The sequence below is a fragment of the Aethalodelphis obliquidens genome, unplaced genomic scaffold, assembly GCF_003676395.1.
Source record: "Aethalodelphis obliquidens isolate GAN/ISIS:26980383/991018 unplaced genomic scaffold, ASM367639v1 scaffold8, whole genome shotgun sequence".
Lineage (NCBI taxonomy): Eukaryota > Metazoa > Chordata > Mammalia > Artiodactyla > Delphinidae > Aethalodelphis > Aethalodelphis obliquidens.
Window position 1 is genome coordinate 45,186,223 of NW_020837952.1, and position 22,838 is coordinate 45,209,060.

The 22,838-nt window shown below is 45.0% G+C and overlaps 1 protein-coding gene across 4 annotated transcripts in view; it reads right to left on the bottom strand.

Moving 5' to 3' along the window:
- Positions 1 to 9,054, bottom strand: part of GNPTAB (N-acetylglucosamine-1-phosphate transferase subunits alpha and beta) — a 92,524-nt gene extending 83,470 nt beyond the window's left edge. For 3 of the 4 annotated variants that reach the window (XM_027107341.1, XM_027107339.1, XM_027107338.1), the window contains exon 1: positions 8,684 to 9,054. In XM_027107341.1, the coding sequence (XP_026963142.1) occupies positions 8,684 to 8,748 (65 nt within the window). In that variant the 5' untranslated portion in view covers positions 8,749 to 9,054. The remainder of the gene's footprint in view (positions 1 to 8,683) is intronic. The other variant, XM_027107342.1, reaches the window with a different exon arrangement.
- Between the last annotated feature and the right edge of the window lie 13,784 nt (positions 9,055 to 22,838).

Here is a 22,838-nt window from a genome sequence, read left to right on the forward strand (position 1 = left end):
CAAGTCCGGGAAAAGGACTCAACTAGGATCACCGAGAGAGCCAACCTCGGGTTCACACAGTTGGGTGCATGCAACATCCACCTCGTACCTGAGAAACAGAAAGGGCTGGCTGGCTATCGGCTCCGGGGATGGGGAGACATTACTGCCAGGCTGGAGTCAGCCCACACACCCCCACTTTGAGCTGATGGGGTTCAGGACATGCTACCTCAAAATACGGCACCTTGGCAAACTGAATATTTCAAGCTGAATGAATTTGAGAAACACCACATAAAAAGGATTTTCTGACCTACCCCTGAAACAGGTCATAAGACTTTCTGTGAGACAGGCCCACTCTATGCTCGGAAGAAAGGAGAAATCCTCATCTCTAAAGACAGAGGAATGCCGCAAGAAATCTGAATGAACAGGCCTTGCGTCTCCCCCAGCTTACTCCCCAGAGCGCACACCCTTTTTTGTCCCATCGCATTTTTTCCGCTGTTCTCCATGCTCCATCAAGCCCAGCGTTACAACCCTCGGGTTTAACTGCTTCTTTGGTCTTCATTTCCTTATGAAGGCCCCAAGGTCATGTAAAACTTAGAGTATTTATATTTTTTGGCTGCACTGGGTCTTCGTTGCTGCACATGAGCTTTCACTAGGGGCGGCGGGCAGGGGCTACTCTTCGTTGTGGCCCGCAGGCTTCTCATTGCGGTGGCTTCTCTTGATGCAGAGCATGGGCTCTACGTGCGCGGTCTTCAGTAGTTGTGGTGTGCGGGCTCAGTGGTTGGAGCATGCAGACTCAGTATTTGTGGCGCACAGGCTTAGCTTCTCCACGGCATGTGGGATCTTCCCGGACCAGGGATCGAACCCGCGTCCCCTGCATTGGCACGTGCATTCTTAACCACTGTGCCACCAGGGAAGTCCCTAAAACTTACATTAAATAAATGTATGCTTTTCTCTTGCTAATCTGTCTTCTGTTACAGGGGCCCTAGCTGAGAACTAAGGAGAGTAGAGGAAAAGGTATCTTTCCTCTCTTACAGAGCAAAGGATGCAGGTCACCTGTGCAAGAGATGAGATGTGGGCCATTCACAAGAGAGCACTGCAGAGGGTCACCTCAGACCAGGTCCGTGGTCCCCCAGAAGAGCAGACACTGAGGGGCTAAGGAAGGAGCAACCAGCCCAGAGGAAGAGGCATTTGCTCTCAGCAGAGTAAAAGCAAGTGACAGCGCTCAGGGTGGGGTCTCTGAAGGATGCCCTTTGAAAGCACTCAGAAGAGAACGAGCTTTGACACCAGCAAATCGCAGAGCTCCAGCGCCTATTTAGGAAGGACTTTCCTGCCCTCATTTCCTTTCCTTCTTCCCAGTCCTACAACCCAGGAGGGGTCAGAAACAGGCTCCGTGGCAGAAGGAGAGAAGCAGCCCACCGTACCCAAGCTCCCTTCCTCAATTGCAGGCTTTCTGCTTGGAGCAGGCCTGGGCCGGAGGCAAGAAGCTTCAACTTCAACAGGCTCAAAGTTCTGTTGTGACATGAGACTGAAGGCTTTCATGGCTGAACTGACATTGTGTTTTGTAATCTGAAGCAACCACGGGACATTTTCTTACCCAGGAGTGACAAGAGCAGGCTGAGTTAGGCCCACAAGAGTGTCTCATCCAGGGGCAGAGGCAGAGCTAACCCTACAAGCTGACGTCAAGGGCCAGTAGGAGAAAAAGACACCTGCTACGTGTCCTCCCGGCTGTGCTCACCAACACGACCGTACAGCTACTACAACCGTACAGCTAGTAGCCGCCAGCGACACCGACCTATTCTTTCCTAGTGGAACACCACCTCCATATAACACAAATGTTCAGGAGAGGGGCCCCAACTTCACGGGGGCATCAGACTGGTCAAAAAGCAAACCTCTTCCTCCTTTTAAGGTGTCTATTAGGGGTGGCTCTATGATCCAGCTGGGGCCAGTTCCAGGAAAGGTTTGGTGAGGTCTTGGGGCAAACTCTTCCTGTATCTTCTGGGAGAGTTCAGGAGCTGGAAGAACGCTGAACTGTTACAGAATTATTCTGCAGTCACGTCTGCGCGTGGTGAGGAGAGAGCACCGTGACGAGAGAGGCCCCTGCATCACAGGGCGGCGCAGTGGCAGGGACGTGCTGCAGGCAGCCAGCAGGAGGTGTGCATCCAGGACCTGTTGGCAAGGCACTGGAACCGGGGAGTCACAAGCATCCGGCTGGGGTCTGAAACCTGACATCCCCTCTAAGAGGAGACAGCCAGGGAGCAAAGCCTGGAGAATCCCAGCGTTTAAGACAGAGAAGTAATGGTGAGGACAAGGAGAACAAAGAGGGGGTCTTCCTGAAGAAAGAGGGAGTGAGCATTCCCACATACATGGGGTGACAGATGCTGCAAAAAGGTCAGGTGAAGCTTTCTCTCTTAATTTTCTGCTTAATTTCATTAACAAGATCAACATTATTTAGACCTCAAGAGTAAGTCAAATCAAATGCAACTATCAAATCACCCATTAAAGATATATATTGAATCGTTACTGAAAGATTTATGAGTGCACACTAGCACTGTGTTTAACAAAACTCCATATTAATACGCCCACTCAAGAATACAAGTTTCGGTGGGCTTCCCTGGTGGCGCAGTGGTTGAGAGTCCGCCTGCCGATACAGGGGACACAGGTTCATGCCCTGGTCTGGGCCCGTGAGCCATGGCCGCTGAGCCTAAGCGTCCGGAGCCTGTGCTCCACAACGGGAGAGGCCACGACAGTGAGAGGCCCGTGTACCAAAAAAAAAAAAAAAAAAAAAGAATACAAGTTTTGGGGGCTTCCCTGGTGGCACAGTGGTTGAGAATCCATCTGCCAGTGCAGGGGACACAGGTTCGAGCTCTGGTCCGGGAAGATCCCACATGCCGTGGAGCAGGTAAGCCCATGCACCACAACTACTGAGCCTGTGCTCTAGAGTTCGCATGCCACAACTACTGAAGTCTACGCGCCTAGAGCCCGTGCTCTACAACAAGAGAAGCCACCACAATGAGAAGCCCGCGCACCACAACAAACAGTAGCCCCCACTCGCCACAACTAGAGAAAGCCCACGCACAGCAACGAAGACCCAATGCAGAAAAAAAAAAGTTAATAAATAAAATTTTTAAAACAGAATACAAGTTTCACAGATTAGAGTACTTAAAAACACAGTATCAAAAATGGAAAATGGAAACAACACACTTTCACATCTTCTAGAACAAGGTAAAGGGCTAACAGCTATCACAGTCACAGTGTCAATGTGTCAATGTTAAGGCCAAGGAAAAGATGGGTTTTGACTCAAGCCAGTGTCTAGGACATCTGTTGCTCTGGCTCTTTGATAACAGCCTCCTGATTTCCCTCTGGGGAACCCCTCTCAGTTCATGTGGTTCAGTGGAGGCTGACAGTCCCACCCATAACCTTAGCTCCGGAAATGATCAAGGTGGTTAATGAAGGCACAAGGGCACTCACTCCCCAGCTAGGCAGGCTGCCCTGGGTCTAGCTGGCACTAATGAGGAAGAGAAGGTTACTAAACTGGGAGACCAGCTGCTGGAGTTGCTGCCACCAATCTTGGCTCCCATACGGCGAGAGCTTGTCTGAGAACTAAACCCATGGAGCTGGAGAACAGGGACAAGGAGTCCTGATGACATCATGTGAGCACCTCGATCTGATCCAGCCAGAAATTTCACCCTATATTTTTCAACTACATGAGTCAAAAAACTGCCTTTTTTTCTTAACCCAGGTGCGAAGTGGAATTCTATCACTTGCAACCAACTGCCATTGGCTAATACCAGCAACAATTTTAAACCACTAATAATTCAAAAAGAAAAAGCTCCCGTCTCCTTGTAAAAGTCTCAACTTCCCTTAGGATGTTTCAGCCCATAATTTTCTTCCCTTCCTCTGATCTTCTAAGTCATTACTGTGTACCTACTCAGGCATTCAATTACTTACTCGCTTGTATTGTTACTCATATGTATATCATGGCCTCATCTCAACTAGTCAAAGATGGCCAAGGATGAGCTGTACATAATTCTTTGTATCTGATAGTACCCTCCACCGTACAGGGTATAACCTGACCAATCATGTCTGAGAAATAAAAGGTAAGTAAAGATGGGCTGCATCAGAGTAGAAAACTTATCTTTACTGGAAATGAGCTTAACGGGAGGTTCTTTAAGATCACCCCCAGTTCATTCATTCATTCACACATCAAGTATTTATTTGGCACCTACTGGGTACAAAGCACTTTAGAGGTGCTAATAATAGCAGGGAAAATGACAATGTCTCTGATTTGACACTTAGCTGGGCTGTGTATCTCTCCCAAACCCCCCAAAAGAAAGATACCATTTAAAGAGGCTCAGTGAGGGAATTCCCTGGCGGTCCAGTGGTTAGGACTCTGCGCTTTCACTGCCAAGGGCGCAGGTTCAATCCCTAGTTGGGGAATTGAGATCCCACTAGCCACGCAGCACGGCCAAATAAAAGAGGCTCAGCGCAGCCACCGGCATTTTCTCTGTAGCACAAACTCCATTACATTACAGTTCATGCTTTCCCATGTGAAACATCCCATAAATGTATATTCACAGAACATTAAAGCTAAAATGGGGGTGTGAGAAATCCAGTCTGGAAGTTTTAAAACATTTTTAATAATGAAAGTTTTCTCCACACCCAAAAGAAATCTACACAAACAGGCAAGAGTGGCTGCCCCAACCTAGGAGGCAGCTGGGAGTAACACAGTCTGGAAACCACTGAGGATACAGTTTATGGTGGGGCTAGAGCCAGGCCAGAGGCTGCCTCCCAGCTCTCAGGCCAGGTTCCTATAACGTCGACTATTTGTTGCCTTTGGCAAAGAACACACTCAAAATGTATCTGTTTAATGAGCAAAGTAATCAAATATAAGCATAACTAATTTCTTTCTTGAAATTGGGCCAGTATGAGAAACTGGAGCTGGACCCAGTTTTCAATCTTCTTTTTCACTGAATATCTAACTAATCCAAAATGGCGATAGAAGACAGGTGAGCAAAAGAGAGGAGGGAGGCCAGGGTTACTACCCAGTATGGGTAGATTCTATCTGAACTTGTCTGACTCCCTCACTGAAGTTAATTTTTGGACACCTCTTTGTTTCCATACTTAGTACATGTAAGGAAGTGATATATTGTATTTTATACACACACATGCACACAGATACACACATACCCAGTAATGATCTACAATCCTTTATTCACAATCCTAAAATCCAAAAAGCTCTCAACACTGAAGATCTTTTTTGGCAAGAAAACCTGACCTGACCTGAACTCATCTGGTGGCAAAACTTGACCTAAACTGACTTGAAGTTATTTATTGTCTTTATTCTCCCCACTGAGTGTAAATACATGTTTCACTACAAGATACCGATGTTTAATTCCAAAGTTCAGTAGAATTTTCAGATAAGGGATTGTGGATTTCCATATAAAATGTACTAAATAATGAGGACCCTGAAATAACAGATTTTTACTTCAAAAGCACGCTTTAAGGTCTATACAATATTAACAGAGGACAAACATTTAAAATCAGAAGTTTCTGAGCTAAAAGGGATAATCATTCATTTATAGATGAGGAAACTGAGGCTCCCGGAGGCCACATGACTCGCCGAAATCAACTAGTTTACCTGCTACCCTCACCCAAGGCGATGCACTTCAGTGGCCATTAGTCCCCATCCAGAGGGCCCTCCCTGTGGGTTTGGATCAGGTTCTGCTTTTGTTTCATCAGAGTTCCCAAGGGTTCTTCAAAAAGACCTGGCTCAACTTAAGGGGAAAATAAAAAAAAATTTTTTTTTAGTACTTCCCTCTCTCAATTCCACTTTTCTTTCTCAGTATTTGGATGAGTATACAAATAGCTTACTAAAAGGTAGCAGCCAATAATACCACTTATCCTGAGAGAGGGAAAAAAGATAGTGATGAACCCACAATTAACAATGATCTTAGCCCTTCTACGCATTACAATCAGTGAAGTTATTAACAAGTTGGTAATATTAACTGTGTGATGAGCATATTCTATTTCAAAGGTTTGTTTCAAAATAAGTATGAAGGGCATAAGATAGTTGATGACAATAATGATAGCAGCTGTAGTTCTACCACTTAACGAGAGCCTATTATGTGCCAGGAGCTAATAGGCTCAACCCTGCAAAGAAGGTATTCTTGCCTCCTTTTTGAAGATGAGGAGGCTGAAGTTTAGAGAGGTTAAGTATCCTTCTGAAGATCATATAAGGGACAGCCCAGACTATCTGAGAAGCCATAGAGACATGCTTAAGAGTACAGCTCTGGAGCCATACACTGCCTTGGTTTGAAGCCCAGCTCCGCCATGAACTAGCTGGATTAATTTGTGCAGGTGCCTCAGTTTCATCACCTGTAAAACGGGTATACAGTCAGCCCTCCAGTATCCCTGATGCGGAACTGGAGGATACGGTGGGCTGAGTGTAAGGGTCTTGATCACCTTCAGACTTTGGTATTGGAGGCAGGGGTGGGGGATGGTTAACACTAGTACCCATCTCACAGGTATGATGTTGTGAGGATTCAATGAGTTAATATATGTAAAGCAGTCAAGAGAGTGCCTAACATCTGATAAGCCCTATGTATTAGCCATGATCATGACCATTAATACTGGCACCAGCATTCAAACCCAGATCTGCCTAATCCTGCAGCTCCTCTTTTCAGCTGCACTGTAGAAATTAACTACAGACAATATAGTAGGGGTATCGAGCCAGCTGTTTCCATTTCCCATGCCACCTGCTGGCATTCTTTGCCTCTCATTTCTTTTGTCTGTTCCAAACTTTAAGATCTGTGGCCATTTCAAGACTTTCAGTAACTAAATAACCAGACGTGGAATACATAAAAAGAAAAAAAATTTTTTTTTCAGGTGAATGACCTTTAATCCAGTCCCTGCCTCACCAAGACGAGGCGTCCGGAGTGATGGCAGAGCCCTAGGGGACAGGGCAGGCTAACAACTGATGCCTTTGAGTCACCTTCACGCTGCAGGGGAGTTAATAAACAGCTAACTTAAAATTACTCAGGGCCAAAAAAATCTTTTATCAGCAATAAGACACTTAACTATGTACAGATACAATCACTGCATTAAGGTGCAATACATGAAACAAAGACAGAACAGCAGGTAGTATAATATTAGGTACATTTTCCACATTTACAAGTCTGGGGCACTTTCTCAACCCTTACTTATAAGACTTATTTTCATCAGCCCCTAGACCAAGAACTACTAAAAGTGTAAACCTGAAAATCATGCCATATATTCATTAGACAAATATTTAGACTGTATACTCTGGCAGTACCTGGCACAGCACCTGGTCACAGCGGTTAAAGATAGCACCCTCTCTTATGGAGCCCACAATCCAGCATGGGTACAGACTTCAAGCAAATGTATACTGTGGCATTTCTGAAAAATATTCTGTCAATTTTTAAACCTTTTGCAACCTCCTACCCCCAAAAAATAAAAAAATAATAAAACAAAGAGACGAATTTCTAACAACTTGAAAATACAACTTTCTTCCAATTCCTAGACACATTTTAAAACGGGATGTTCTCTAAAATCACATACGTGTACTCCAGTTCTCACCTATTCATAGTCTCTTGTACATCTGTTTATGACAAAGAATACTGTATTAGACTGTCAGTCATGAAATAGCCATGCAACCTAAATCAAAAGGCTGTTTCATTCAAGAAAATATTTAAAGTCCATACCCAGAGGGGCACAAAATCTATTAAACCTGGGTGTTTCCACCTGCCAAACCTGTTGCTTGGACCCTCTGGGGTTTACAATCTTAACGAATTACTTTATGCTTATACGTATGCTTTACGCTTTAACTAACAGCAGATCAAGACAGGCTGGGTTTGTGTGATCTGGAATCTAAATGATTAGCATATCCCATGACCCGAGAGCTTGTGCTGATTCCCAAGAGACTGGGTGCTGGAATCCAAGACGGTTATGGGCATCCTGTTCACAGGAAGGGGCCCTAGGCTCAGCTGATCTCGGGATAGAGAAAAGTGTTTGGAGATGACACACATCAGTGTTTTCACATCTACCAGTACAGCCTCTAAGGGCTCACTGATGATATTCAGCTGTCTCAAATAAGAGACCAAAAAAAATGAAAAAAAGCACCTTTTCACGTGGAAGTCCTTTAAATTTGGGGCCCGTACACTCTCCCCACTGCAAATTCACGTGCCAAGAAAACACCCCTCTTGGACAAAGTTTTGAGATCCGGGAAGAAACGGGATTAAGAATATAAAGTGCCTCTGTCAAAGGGAAAAGATTAGAAGGGTGACACCTGAGGAGGAAACCGCAGGTGGGGCAAGGACTGAGAAATCAGTGCAATTTAGGAACTCTGGGTCCCGGGAGAGGGGTGCGTGGAGAACAAGGCCTGAGGGAGAAAGTCAAATGACTTGGGGACCCTGAAGAAGGCACCTGGAGGGAAAGGGAATCGGCAGAAGGAGCGCGTATCCCCCAAACCGTCGGGAGAGCGAGGTCTGGAGCCCAGGTGCTGAAACCGCAGCCCGGAGAGGAGCTCAGAGTTCGCGGCGCCCCCGGGGAAAGGGCAGGTTCTGGAGCTCGTCCCCGGAGCTGCAGGGAGGATGGCGAGGCAAGAGTGGAGCGCGCCGGGGCTGGGGCGCCGTGGGGTCGTGCGGGTTCAGCGCGCCCCGGCCAGGGCTCCCGCGCCTCTACTCACCTCTCCGAACTGGAAGGCCGAGACGATGGTGACAACGACGCCCACGAAACAGACGTAGAGCCCATACCTGTGGGACAGGCAGGTATAGGTCTGTCTCTGCAAGAGCTTGAGCAGCATCACCCCGGCCGCCGACACGCCGCGCCGCGCCCGAAGGGCCGGAGACGTCGCCGCCGCCGCCGCCGCCGCCGCCTCCTCAACGAGCCGCCATTCCGCGGCCCCCACCGGGCTGCCGCGTTCAGGTCACAGGCTCCGGCCGCCGCGCATTGCCGTTCCGGGGATCGACGCCCGCTCGGCTCCACGCCGCGGCCGCCGCTTCCGGGAGCCGGGAGCCCACGCCCTCGGTGCGGCGGAGGCGGTCGCGCGGCCCGCTAGGCGGCCGGCGCCGCCCCGGTCTAGCCCAGCTAGAGACGGGGTCGGCGGCGGCGGCGGCGGCGGCGGGAACAGCAGCGCCACCTGCAGGGCGGAGGGGTGGAGGGCAGCCGAGTGCCCTCCCCGACTGCGCGTGCGCCGCGGGCTCTCCCGGCCTGGCTGGGATCCTCGAAACCGGGTTGGGCGGGCGACCGGGCCGGGGCTGGCCTCTGCAAGGAGGCCGCGCCCCAGACGGTGCTATATTGACACGAATGTTTTGGTGCACAAAACCTTTCCTGCATTTACAATAATTGGGAAATCTTGGTTTTTCACAGCCCTAAGAGGAGATGCTGTTATGGGCCTCCTTTCCTCTCTGGCTGTCTAACCATATTGTTTGAAAGAGGAAATTTGGGGGCTAAATGTGCCAAAACCTAAATTCATTCATTCATTTATTAATTAAATATGTATTTAGTGTCCGGTGCCTGGCATAGTGCTTGGTGTTGGATATTCAAAAATGAGCTAGGGCTTCCCTGGTTACGCAGTGTTTAGAAAACCGCCTGCCGATGCAGGGGACACGGGTTCCAGCCCTGGTCCGGGAGGATCCCACATGCCGCGGAGCAACTAAGCCTGTGCGCCACAACTACTGAAGACCGCACGCCTAGAGCCCATGCTCTGCAGCAACAGAAGCCACCGCAATGAGAAGCCCGCGCACCGCAACGAAGGGTAGCCCCCGCTCGCCGCAACTAGGGAAAGCCTGTGCACAGCAACAAAGACCCAACACAGCCAAAAATAAATAAATAAAGTAAACTAAAAAAAAAAAAAAGAACTAGATCTGGCCGCTGTTCCCAGAGAGTCTAGTTGGGGAGATAAACACATAAACCACTAAATACAGAAAAAGTTGTTATGATAGAAGTCATGTGATGTACTGGAAGTCATGCGGGCAGGAACCCATGCAAAGCGGGTCAGTTATTTCTACTTTGGCACCAGATGATTTCTAGCAGGGCCTTCAGGTAGAAGAGGGGGTTTAGACAGTACCACATAATGGAATAAAACCAGAGGACTTAAGTCTCAAGGGGTTTGCAATGACAATATTTCATTTCAAGATACACTTTTTTCTTTCAACATTTTATTAACACTCCTGGTGTCTCTTTCCACCCCTTATCCCAGGAGAAGAGGGAGGTACCTGACTGGTGAGGTTGCAAGGAATTGAGCTTGTCGGCCAGAGACAGGAGTTCTGACCCACTCTCTGCCAAGTACAGGAGCACCTGTGTCCCAGCCTGGGCCTGGGCCTAGAAAGTCTGTCTCATTCAGGGAGAAAGTATTGGCTGCCCACTTGTCTGAGGAGGTGAACAACATTCTCCAATTAACTCTATCAGTACTAAAGCTGACGCTTTGATCTCCATCCCTCTGTACCTATACCACATTCTCAGTGGTTTTGAAACTTAGGAGACGAGAATGCTTTAAGTGTTGGGCTCCAAAACACCATCCATCTCTGAGTCACCTTTTGCTCAGTCTTGATGAAAAATGAGCAACCAAAATAAACAATCCTACACAAAGAAGAGCCTCTTGCCCTGGGCCTGCAAAACGTAAATGTTGAATATAAAGATGGTGTATTTGGAAGGCCTTACCTTAAGCTTGATAAGAAAACTGAACCTAAACAAAGAGCTTGAACTAGCTGATTAAGCAAAGTTGAAATAACTCCTGATACATCTATATTTAGCTGAGTCCTTGCTTTACTCAAGATAAAAAGTTGTTAAAATAAATAAAGTAAAATAAAGTGTTCACATTATGAAATGCCTTTACTTTTCAGCTTTAGGTTTGAAATACTTGCTTGTTGTCAGACAACCTACTTTAATTTTGTCCCCTGCCTCCTTTCAGGGTATACAGTGTGTGTTCATAAAACACAGGTCAGTTGTAAGTGACCGCATGCCTTTCTTTTTTTATCCTAAAAAAGAAAGCCAGGGAGGCTTTTAATTATTTTTGCAAAATATCAAATAAAACAAAATTATTAAGAAATTTTATTGCTTCTGATAGAATTCCAAGAGCCAAAACATAACATGGCCCACTGTTTATTTTTGTGAATGCAAATATATCATGTACACATAAACAAATATACATGTTTTTCTCATTAGTGTGACCATACATTATTCTATTTACTTGATTTTTACTTGTGGGTTTTTTTGGTAGGTTTCATCGATGCCATACAGGCATCATAAAGGCAAGAGACTTGCCCATCTTATTCATAATACATCCCTACCCTTAGTATTGTGCCTTGCCTATAGTAGCCAATTGATAAAAATTATTGGATGAATGTAAATATTTTGAACTGATAAAAGTATCAAGTACACAGTTGGAATTATTGAAGTTTTGGTAAGTTGAATTTCAATATGTTGTTAATGGAAACAAGAATATTATGGGGCTTCCCTGGTGGTGCAGTGGTTGAGAGTCTGCCTGCCGATGCACGGGACATGGGTTCGTGTCCCAGTCCGGGAAGATCCCACGTGCCGCGGAGCGGCTGGGCCCGTGAGCCATGGCCGCTGAGCCTGCACGTCCGGAGCCTGTGCTCCGCAACGCGAAAGGCCACAACAGTGAGAGCCCCGCGTACCGCCAAAAAAATAATAATAATAATAATAATAATATTATGAAGAACACACCAAAATTTTGAGGTAGGACTCACTTTGAAAACTATCTGGACCTAGGTCATTTTGGCTGGGGGATTTCCAGAAATGTACTCAAGTCATCTAGGTTTTAAAATTTCTGTTATGTTTATTTACTCTGTTTCATTTTGTATATTACTTCTTCGTCTGTCTCAATTTTTTCCTTTTTTTTTTTTTTTTTTGTCCGCACCCAAGGCGGGCATTTTTGCGCCCGGACCAGGAACTTCAGCAGTGAAAGGAAGGAGTCCTAACCACTGGACCGCCAGGGAATTCCCTTCTCTGTTGCTCTTGAGCTAGTTGTTTCAGTGTTTATTGTTTTTCATAAATGTTCCAAAACTATAAGCTTCCCTCTAAGTACTAACTTTATTGCATCGCATGAATGTCAATATGGAATGCAGGTGCACTCTGGGAGGTGGGGCTCCACTGCATGTGCCCTGCCTGGGGCGCACAGTGTCCACATCAGGGGGACCGAGGCAAGATGGTTCCAGACCTAGGCTAAGGTGGTAACTTGGGCTCTCTGGATGTTCATGGATGGGGCAGAGCACCACTATGTCCCCACACACTGGTACAATAACCCACCAGGCAGCACGTGAAAGAAAAACCGAAAACAACCCTCTGGAATCAGGAAGCGCCCCCTTCCTCCTGCAGTATGCCTCTAGCGCCCTCTACTGGCAAAGGAGAAATACTCCAAGTCCAAGTCCAGTATTACGGAGCCAGTTCTGAACGGTTGAAGTCGGAGCTGAGAGGCAACAACTGATAACTGGCACATCCCTGAAACTAGGGTTCCAGGTGTAATTTAGATTCTCCTAATAAGATGAATTCACAGAAGATTTTAATCCGGGAGTGACATGGGGTGAGAAGCTGGGCAAAGGGCACCTGTTTTTTGCCAGTGAGTAAGTGCAGGTGTGATTTTGTTCTGAAGCCAGCACTGCTGGAAGTGGCTTCCTGCCTCTGTAGCAGATGTCCTGGTCTGCTCTTCTCCGACCGTGGCAGAGTCCACAGCTCCCTTGGAGCTCAGTTCAGCTGAGGTTTGGGGAGCACTTCCTACATATTCAACCTAAAATCTTTGTTCATCCCTCCTAATGGTTCATGGATGAACCAACTGAATCTTTTTATGTTTAAATCAATGAGTAGATGTTCTAGTCTACAAATAACGATCTGACCAAAACAAGGTAAAAGAATGTATTTCATATGATATTGACACTTTGGAATTCATAGAGGCTTCCTTTGTTGTCTAGTACATGGTCAATTTTTGTGAAAGTTTCAGGTTTGCTCAAAAAGAATATATATTCTCTCTCTCCCTCTGCCCACCCCGCTCCAGCTCCTATACTTCCCCATTTAAGTTCTCATGAGCTATCTATTTAACTACAGGTTCCAACTATTTCCCAGGATCAATATCAAGCCCACCATGATATACTTTGCAAAATCTACCTACCTGCAAAAGCTAACTCCTACCCTTCTGTTTGAAAGTTGTATCAATTTCCTGATCCTCACACCTTTGGAGCTTTCTGATCTCCATGATTTTTTTTATTGGTTTTTAGTTTTCTGCTCCTTAGAGCCAAAGTAATGAGCACTCAACATACATATTTATTTATTTGTTTATTTATTTATTTTTGGCTGCGTTGGGTCTTCGTTGCTGCGCGCGGGCTTTCTCTAGTTGCAGTGAGCGGGGGCTACTCTTCGTTGTGGTGATCGGGCTTCTCTTTGCAGTGGCTTCTCTTGTTGCGGAGCATGGGCTCTAGGATGCGGGCTTCAGTAGTTGTGGCATGCGTGCTCAGTAGTTGTGGCGCACGGGCTTAGTTGCTCTGCGGCATGTGGGATCTTCCTGGACCAGGGATCCAACCTGTGTCCCCTGCATTGGCAGGCGATTCTTAACAACTGTGCCACCAGGGAAGTCCCTCAACATAGGTACTTGATTATCCGTAATCACTGATTATCTAACTCATTGCAATGTTAAGTGCATAATTAAATAGGAAGACTTTTGTATCTTACACAGTCTGCCTTCTAGAAGATTGGCAGGGGTTACTCCGATATTTTGCTACAATGCTTTGGCAATGCTCTAAACTTATTATAGTGACTGTTACCAATCTTAAGGAAACAGTATAAATCCAAGTGATACCAGCTATATAGTTAAGGGCACCAAATTCCAGAGTTAGTTTATCTGAAGTGCAAATATCACAGTAGAAGGCAATATAACTGATGCCTCTGACATTTCAGGCCAAAAGGGTTAGGAAATGATTATGGTAAGAATCTCTACGGGGTACCAAGGGAAAGGGTTAATAATGATTAGCATTAAGTGTGAATAGAGAGGGAAGCTCATGAAAAAGAAAAGTCTATTTTCTTTTGTCTTTTCTTCTATCATCAAGTACAGACTAGCTGCCGGTTTCTCTCTATTGCCCCATTGTGAGGTGCATGTGAAACAAACAAAACTCTAAAAGCTACATTCTAAGTTCTCTCCCTTGCAATGTGGACAGTTCTATTCCTTCCTAGGGCTGATATCCTCTTTGAGTCCTCAATTGTTTTTTTTTTTTTTTTTTTGAGTCCTCAATTTAAAGCAGGTTTAATTGCATTAAAACTGCAATTGAGATGAGACAGAACTAGTTTTGCTCATGTTTCCCAACCCACTTCATACTTGTCTAGAGTCAATGGGTAAAGTCATTCTTCTTGGCTTTATTTTCACTTCACAATGTGCAGATTTACTGCTAATTAATTCTGAGAAGTTCCTCTAGATAAGCTAGAAATATTCCTTTTTTTAAAAAACTGAAACATTCTTTTATATTGAGATAAGTTCCTCTCTAATAATATTAAATAAAAAGTTATGGGTCAAAACCTCAGTGTCTGTTGAGCAATCATGAAACAATATTTTGGCTTCTGTATCCATTTACCGCCCTAATTCTTTTACCTCAATTTCCTAGAATATTATCTAGTTAACATTTTTTTAAAAACCAACGTTATCGAGAGATAATTTACATACCATAAAATTGAGACATTTTAGGTCAACAATGTTCTTAGTAAATTTATAGTTGTTCAACCATCACCGTGATCCAGACTTAGAATTTAGAATATTTTCATAACCCTAAAAGCTCTCTTTGGAATTCCCTGGCAGTCCACTGGTTAGGACTCTGTGCTTTCACTGCCGAGGGCATGGTCAGGGAACTAAGATCCCGCAAGCCACAAAGAGCGGCCAAAAAAAAAAAAAAAAAGTTCTCTTGGACTTGTTTGCTATTCTGAGCAGCATTCCATTGTATTCCTACCATGTTTTGTTTATCCAGTCACTGGACATTTGAATCATTTCCCGATTGGGTCCATTATGTGTCATGCTGCTGTGAACAATCACATATCTTCAGGTGGACTTATGTTTTCGTTTTCATTTCTCTTGGGTAAATATGAAGGAACGGAATTGCTGAGTTCTGTGGTAAGTTTACATTAACACTTGAAAAAACTGCCAAACCATTTTCCAAAGTGGCTACACAATTTTACCTTTTCAGGAGCAAAGCAAGAGGATTCCAGTTTTCTCTCATTCTCTCCAACACTCGGCACCGTCTCTCTTTTTTTTTGAATTTTTGAATTTTATTTTATTTATTTTTTTATACAGCAAGTTCTTAGTAGTTATCCATTTTATACATATTAGTGCATACATGTCAATCCCAATCTCCCAATTCATCCCACCACCACCACCACCCCTGACCTCTCATTTTATTTATAGTCACTCAGTAGAGTTTTGATTTGTACTTCCTTGCCTTTCCCTAATGACTAATGATGTTAGCATCTTTTCAGATGCTTATTAGTCATTTGTATGTCTTCTTGGATGAAATGTCAATTCAAATCCCTTGGCAAATCTTAAATTGAGTTCCCTCCTTAACCTCTGACAACCTGATTTCTACCCTTGCTGCTATTAAAACTGCCCTCTGTGATGAGACAACTACCCTCAACTCTAAACCAAGTGCTAAAAAAAAAAAAAAAAACCCTGCCCTCTGAAATAATAAAACACCACTGAAATAATGAATCCTACACTGTTTGGTAATATTTTCAATAACCCCCTTCTTTGGCCGTGCCATGCAGCATGGGGTATCTCAGTTCCCTGACCAGGGATTGAACCCGGGCCCTCAGCAGTGAAAGCACTGAGTCCTAACCACTGGACCACCAGGGAGGTCCCAAACAACCCCCTTCTTGAAATGTTGTCTTACTTTGGTATTCAGAACAGAATACTTCCCTGATTCTTCTCAAGTATCTTTTTTAATTTTTATTTTGGCAGCCCCTGAGGCTTGTGGGATCCTAGTTCCCTGACCAGGGATCAAACCCGGGCCCCCTGCAGTAGAAGCATAGAGTCCTAACTGGACCACCAGGGAATTCCCCTTAAGTATCTTTGATAAATTCCTTTTTTGGGTTGTGTCCTCCTGTCCTCTCTAGGTGGTCCGGACTACATGGACGAGACCTCTGCCCTCTGCTCTTCTCCTTTTCCATTTCATTCCATGGCAAAATTATAATATCTCTAAGGAAATGTCTAAAAGGAAATGGTATATTTAACAATATCTTCAAGGAAATGGTGTTATCAGAATCTGGTGAGAGCTGGAGCTGTGGAAAAGGAGCTGCCCGACAGGAGTTGCAGTCGTGGATTAGAAATGCAGGCATTATCAGAAGGGATGAAGCCAGCCACGCAGAAGCTGCAAGAGGCTGGGAAAAGCCATTTATGGGGTCAGCAAAGGGTATGGGAATGAATCTGGGAGCAAATGGAGACTAGTCAATATAACGTCCTATTCCTTCAAATTCAGTGTCTAAAACAGATCTCATCATCTTTGTGCCTAAATCACCTCCCTGTTTTACCTCCTGTGCCTCTGTCAATGGTACCATTACTCTCACAGACTCTTAGGCTGGAACCTCAGAAATCACTCTGACCCTCAGTCAGTGATCTCTTCTGCTTGTAAATTCTCTATCCCTTATTTGACATTAACCATCTCATGAGGTTGAACCAAATAATGGTTAAGATCCTCTATATAAGAACCTACTGTATAAAAAAATTTTTTTATTTAAAAAATAAAAAAAGATCCTCCATAAATGTGAGATGCCATGGTTTTATGGTATGCAGCACTGCATCATGCTTTTATTGAAATTCTCAAGTGCGTACTTGTATTTTGAACAAGACTGTAAGCCTTTTTTAGGGCAGGGTCTACTCCTCATACGTCTTCAAACCTTCTTCATGCCCATCAGGTTTCTGTTAGGGAAGGGACTCAGAAAATGTTTGTAAAATGAATAAATGAATGATTCAATCATGGGCCTAAAACTTGCTTAAATCCCTTGTCCAAATTACAGATTTTGACAACAAATACTCAACACATTTTGTTACCTAATAGAACTCAGTTTCACTCACTCAACATGCAGCAAAGCCAATCTACTGACACTGGGTTGTAGTGAAGGAAATTACAGTGTTTATTTGCAGGGCACCAAGCAAGAAGAACAGGCAGCTAATGCTAAAAAGACCTGAACTCCCTGATGGCACGGGTTTTTAAAGGCAACATTAGGGGTGAGGGTTGCAGGGTGTGTGATCAGCTTGTGGACATTCATCTGATTGGTTGGTGGTGAGGTAACAAGGTGATTATTTCAGAAATCTCAATCCTCAACCTTCTGGTTCCAACAAGTCTGATTAGCAGTTTCTATCCAGCAGGGGTCCTGGTTTCTATGAAACAACTCAAGGATATGCATCTGATTGTTATCTATATCCTTCCAGGAGGAACTAGGAGTCCTGTGACTCTATTGTTCAAGTTATTAGTACTTTTCTTGCTTGACTGCTTTTCCTTTTTTCCTTCATTTTCTCAATCATTAACTGAGTCTGCCCTTTGGAACTCAGGGAAGGCCTAGAAGTCTAAAGCTTTTTCTACAGACAAGAAGCTAGAGACACGGAGAGACTTGTACCTGGGAAGGGCCTTCAGGGTCTTGCTTGGTTTCAATTTCACCTCTAAGTGGCAGGACCCACAATGATAATTTCCAAAGAAGGTCCAATTCCAGCAAGCACATCCTTGAGGCTTCAAAGATCATAGTAACAAGAGTGTAATAAGAACAGAGCCCGTTAGTCAAACTATTCTCTTTTTGGTGAAATTTACCAATGAATTACTTTCCGTGCAAATAATTTCTAATAAATGTGGGTAAGAATCAAAAATGTCTGCTTAGCAAATATTTACTTTTGTGCATTATTTCTATGAATTTTAATATCTTTTTGTTTTTAACTAAATCTTAGTTTGGTTTTCTTATTATGAAAGTATTACACTTAGTAGGTCAAAGAAGACAACATCTCCTATAGCTCTCATCCTGTTTCTTTTCTCTGTGAATGCTTCCTCTTGCCTTTTCTTTTGCATATTGACCTTTATTTTATTTTATTTTTATGTTTTGGCCATGCCACACAGCTTGTGGGATCTTAGTTCCCTGACCAGGGATCAAACCCGGGTCCTTGGCAGTGACAGCACAGAGTCCTAACCACTGGACCACCAGGGAATTCCCACAAATTGACCTTTAAATTTTATTGTTCCAAAACAATTCACACTCATAAAAATAAAAACAATAAAAGCATATAAGGTAAAAAGTTAATGACTCCTTCCCTCCAAGGCCCTGTTGCCAATCCCAAGGGGTAACCATTGTTAACAACAGGATGCATCTTCTTCCAGACAATTGTTTTTGCAGATTTAATTATTTTTTTAAAAAGTTGAAGCATTTTTTATTGAAAGTACAATACCCACCCTGCACCTTCTCATCTACTACCTAGATTCTACTATTAGCACATTGCCTTATTTGCTTTTTCACATATCTATTCAAACAGCTATGCCAATTCCCATTCATCAGTCCATTTTTTCGGATTTCAAAATAAGTTGCAGAGATCAGTACACATCATCCCTAAACACTTCACCATTAAATTGCATTTAAAATATCATCTCATATATATTGATCCACAACTTGCTCTATATGTATGTTGCAAGAAGGGGGACCCCTTCCAGGGCCCAAGAGTGGGCTCTTGTCTAGTACTCAGAAATGAATTGTCTGGGGAGACACACGGGCTGACAAAGCAAGAGCCTTTATTGGGAAGAGGCGCCCAGGTGGTACGGAAATCCAGGAGAAATGCTCTGCCACGTGGCTCGCAGTCTCGGGTTTTATGGTAATGGGGTTAGTTTCCGGGTTGTCTCTGGCCAATCATTCTGACTCAGGGTCCTTCCTGGTAGCGCACGCATCACTCAGCCAAGATGGATTCTAGCGAGAAGGATTCTGGGAGGCTGGTAGGACGTATGGACTGGTGTCTCCTCTCTCCTTTTGACCTTTCCCAAATTCTTCGGGTTGGTGGTAGCTTGTTCTTTCTGCGTTCCTTACCAGGACCTCCTTTTGTAAGATAACTCATGAAAGTTGTTACTATTGGGCCTGGCCAGGGTGGGTGGTTTCGGTCAGTGGTTCCCCTCACATATAGATTCAACAAGTCAATGTTTTTTATCAAGGGTTTACTATGTGCCAGGTACTTTGCTAGGCCTTAGGGTTATATTTACAAGGGAAAGAAACGCCATTCCTGAATCATGGAGCTTACTCTAAAGGAGACTTTGAAACTCTTTCCACAGTAATAATGTTAGCCCAAAACTGGGTTCACCTCTTGGTAGGTATAAAGACAATAGACACAACCAAGCCAAAGATCAGGAGAAGGAAGGATTTATTACTTGCAGCAAAGTAAGGAGAACAGCAGGGATCTTTCCCGAAGCAGAGTCTCCCCGAACAGCAATATTGAGGAAGCTTTAAGCTAGGGTACCTGCATATTCATGAGGCGGCTTGAGCAGAGGAGAGTTCAGCATAGAACTGGAGCAAAGGTTGACAGAGTCCAAGCTTTAGTTGATTGAATTCAGAAGGGTGAACATCACCATTCCCTCCTCCACCTGAGTGGGGGCCTTAGTTCCTGCAGAACTCAAAGATATATTATTGCGTATATCCCTTGAGGAGGAACTAGGACTCTGCTTTATCGCCGCACTATTGTTTGACTGCCTTTTACCGGTTCCTCCGTTCCTTTGTTCCCTAAGATAATTGATTACTGAGACCTGATCATGCAAGCATTGTGGCCAGGGTTAAATCACAAAATGGCTTAGGCCAGGACTTCCCTGGTGGTCCAGTGATTAAGGCTCTGTGCTTCCACTGCAGGAGGCACAGATTCCATCCCTGATTGAGGAACTGAGATCCCGCACGCCACGTGGCACGGCCAAAAAAAAAGGCTTAGGCCAAAATGGCTTCTCTAACATCAAGAAAGCCATTCCCGGTTCTCTTTCTCTAGGGACCCCCTAACCTATCTGTTTACAGTAATGATAATAACAAAGATAGTAATAATAATTAGTAGTAGTATGACAATATTATAACAAAATAATTATTATAATAATATAATATAATAAAGTCTAGTATTTCTTGTGTGTCTAACTATATCCCTAACACTGTTCTAAATATTTTAAATATATTAACTAATTTAACCCTATAGAGTAAGAACAATTGTAATGTTCGATTTGGAAATGGTGATGAAACTGAGCAGTGTACAAATCCTTTTCATGTCCCCTGTTTCTTTTATTTATTTATTTATTATTTATTTTTGGCTGCGCCGGGTCTCGCGGGCTTTCTCTAGTTGCTGAGAGTGGGGGCTACTCTTCGTTATGGTGCGCGGGCTTCTCCTTCTGGTGGCTTCTCTTGTTGTGGAGCATGGGCTCTAGGGTGCACCGGCTCAGTAGTTGTGGCTCATGGGCTTAGTTGCTCCACGGCATATGGGATCTTCCGGACCAGGGCTCAAACCCGTGTCCCCTGCATTGGCAGGCAGATTCTTTTTTTTTTTTTTTTTTTTTTTTTTTGCGGTATGCGGGCCTCTCACTGTCTTGGCCTCTCCTGTTGCGGAGCACAGGCTCCGGACGCGCAGGCTCAGCGGCCATGGCTCACGAGCCCAGCCGCTCCGCGGCATGTGGGATCATCCCGGGCCGGGGCACGAACCCGTGTCCCCTGCATCGGCAGGCGGACTCTCAACCACTGCGCCACCAGGGAAGCCCTGGCAGGCAGATTCTTAACCACTGCGCCACCAGGGAAGTCCTTGTCCCCTGTTTCTTGTTCTTAGGAAAAAAAGTCTCAGCCTCCTAGACCTTCCCTGAGTACCAAAGGGCAGATTCAAACAGCAGTTGCTAATCAGGGAAGTAAGGGATTGCAGAAACAAAGGAGGAGCAGTCATGAAACAATAGTGCAGCCTTGGGGCAGGGTCTTGTTTCCTCCTGAAGGGATACACGTCACAATATCTTTGAGCTCTTCTGCAGAACTAAAACCCCCACCCAGGTGGAGGATGGTAACTTCAGGTGAGCACATGATCCCTGGAGCACCGCTCTGTTACCTCACCATCAACCAATCAAAAGTAAGTCACTTTGCAGCCCTAACCTCAAATTTTACCTATAAAAACTTCTCCATGAAAACCATCCAGGAGTTTGAGGTTCTTGAACATGAGCCACGTGTCTCCATGCAGGGCCCTGCAATAAGCCTTTCTCTGCTCCAAACTCCAAAGTTTCAGTTTGTTTGGCCTCACTGTGCATCGGGCATGTGAACTTGCGCTGGGCAACAGAAAGAACCCCTGAATGATATTGAGACAGGGGAGGCACGAAGGCACAACATTTAAAAGAATGACATAGCTGTTGAGGACACAACAAAAACTGCTTCGAACCAATAAGGCCCAAGAGGTGGAAGCTTCAACTTCCAGTAGACCTTGAGCCTCATGATTGTAACGCATTAGCATATGCTAAATGACACACCCATGGGCACCACGACAGTCCCGACCATAAAAGGCCAAAAAGTGGGCGGTAGGGCTTCCCTGGTGGCGCAGTGGTAGGGAGTCCGCCTGCCGATGCAGGGGACAAGGGTTCGTGTCCTGGTCCGGGAGGATCCCACATGCCGCGGAGCCATGGCCACTGAGCCTGCGCATCCGGAGTCTGTGCTCCACAGCGGGAGAGGCCACAGCAGTGAGAGGCCCAAGTACCGCAAAAAAAAAAAAAAAAAAAAAAAGTGGGCGTGGCCCAATTCCTGGAAATCCCCACCCCTTCCCCAAAATAGTTGGAATAAACCTCACACCCGTTAGCCTATAAAATTACCCAGCCCATAAAAACTAACCACCCCCATATTTCAGGGCCTCTCACCTTCTGAGATGGCCCCTACTCTGTCTATGGAGTATCTCTCTCAATAAATCTACTTCTTTCCTATTACTTTGCCTCTCCCTGAGTTCCTTCTGTGAGGAGACATAAAGAACCTGAGCTTCATTAAGTCCCGAGACCATGTGTGAGGATTTCAATTAAGACAATGGGTTCAAGGGACTTCCCTGGTGGCCCAGTGGTTAGGATTCCTCACTCCCAATGCAGGGGGCCTGGGTTTGATCCCTGACCAGGGAACTAGAGTTCGCAACTAAGAGTTCTCATGCCACAACTAAGGAGCCCGCCTGCTGCAACTAAGACCTGGTGCAACCAAATAAATAAATATTTTTTAAAAATTAAAAAAAAAAGACAGCGGGCTGGAGTCCCAGCCCTTGGGTTCAAGTCCCAGTCTGAGTTTTGGATGAGATCCAATCCCATCTGAGATGAGGTGTGCGGTGTCATTATGCCCAATCTAAGCACAGGCACTGAAATTACATGACTGAGATTGAGAAACTCAAAAAGTTCCTGGAAATGAAACACACTTTTGCTCCTGTTCATTCCCTCCTCCTGCTCCTCCATGACCTTGTTTCATCACTTACTTCCTCTGCTAATCAGTCCTCAGATTGGACTCTGTCCTAACCTGTTAGGGCAACCACTGGCCGAAACCGCCCACCCTGGCCAGGTGACCATTTGCATGAGTTGTTTTACCACAGGAGGTCCTGGTAAGGAACACAGAACTAACAAGCCACTACCAGCTGGAAGAATTCGGTAAAGGTCAAAAGGAGAAACAGTCCATATGTCCCACCAACTTCTCAGAATCCTTCTCGCTAGAATCCATCTTGGCTGAGCGATGCGAGCACCACCAGTAAGGACCCTGAGTCAGAATGATTGGCCAGAGACAACCCAGAAACTAACCCCATCACCATAAAACCCAAGACTTCGAGCCACGTGGCAGAGCAGTCTCCTCTTGGGTTCCCTCACCCTGCGGGTCTCCGC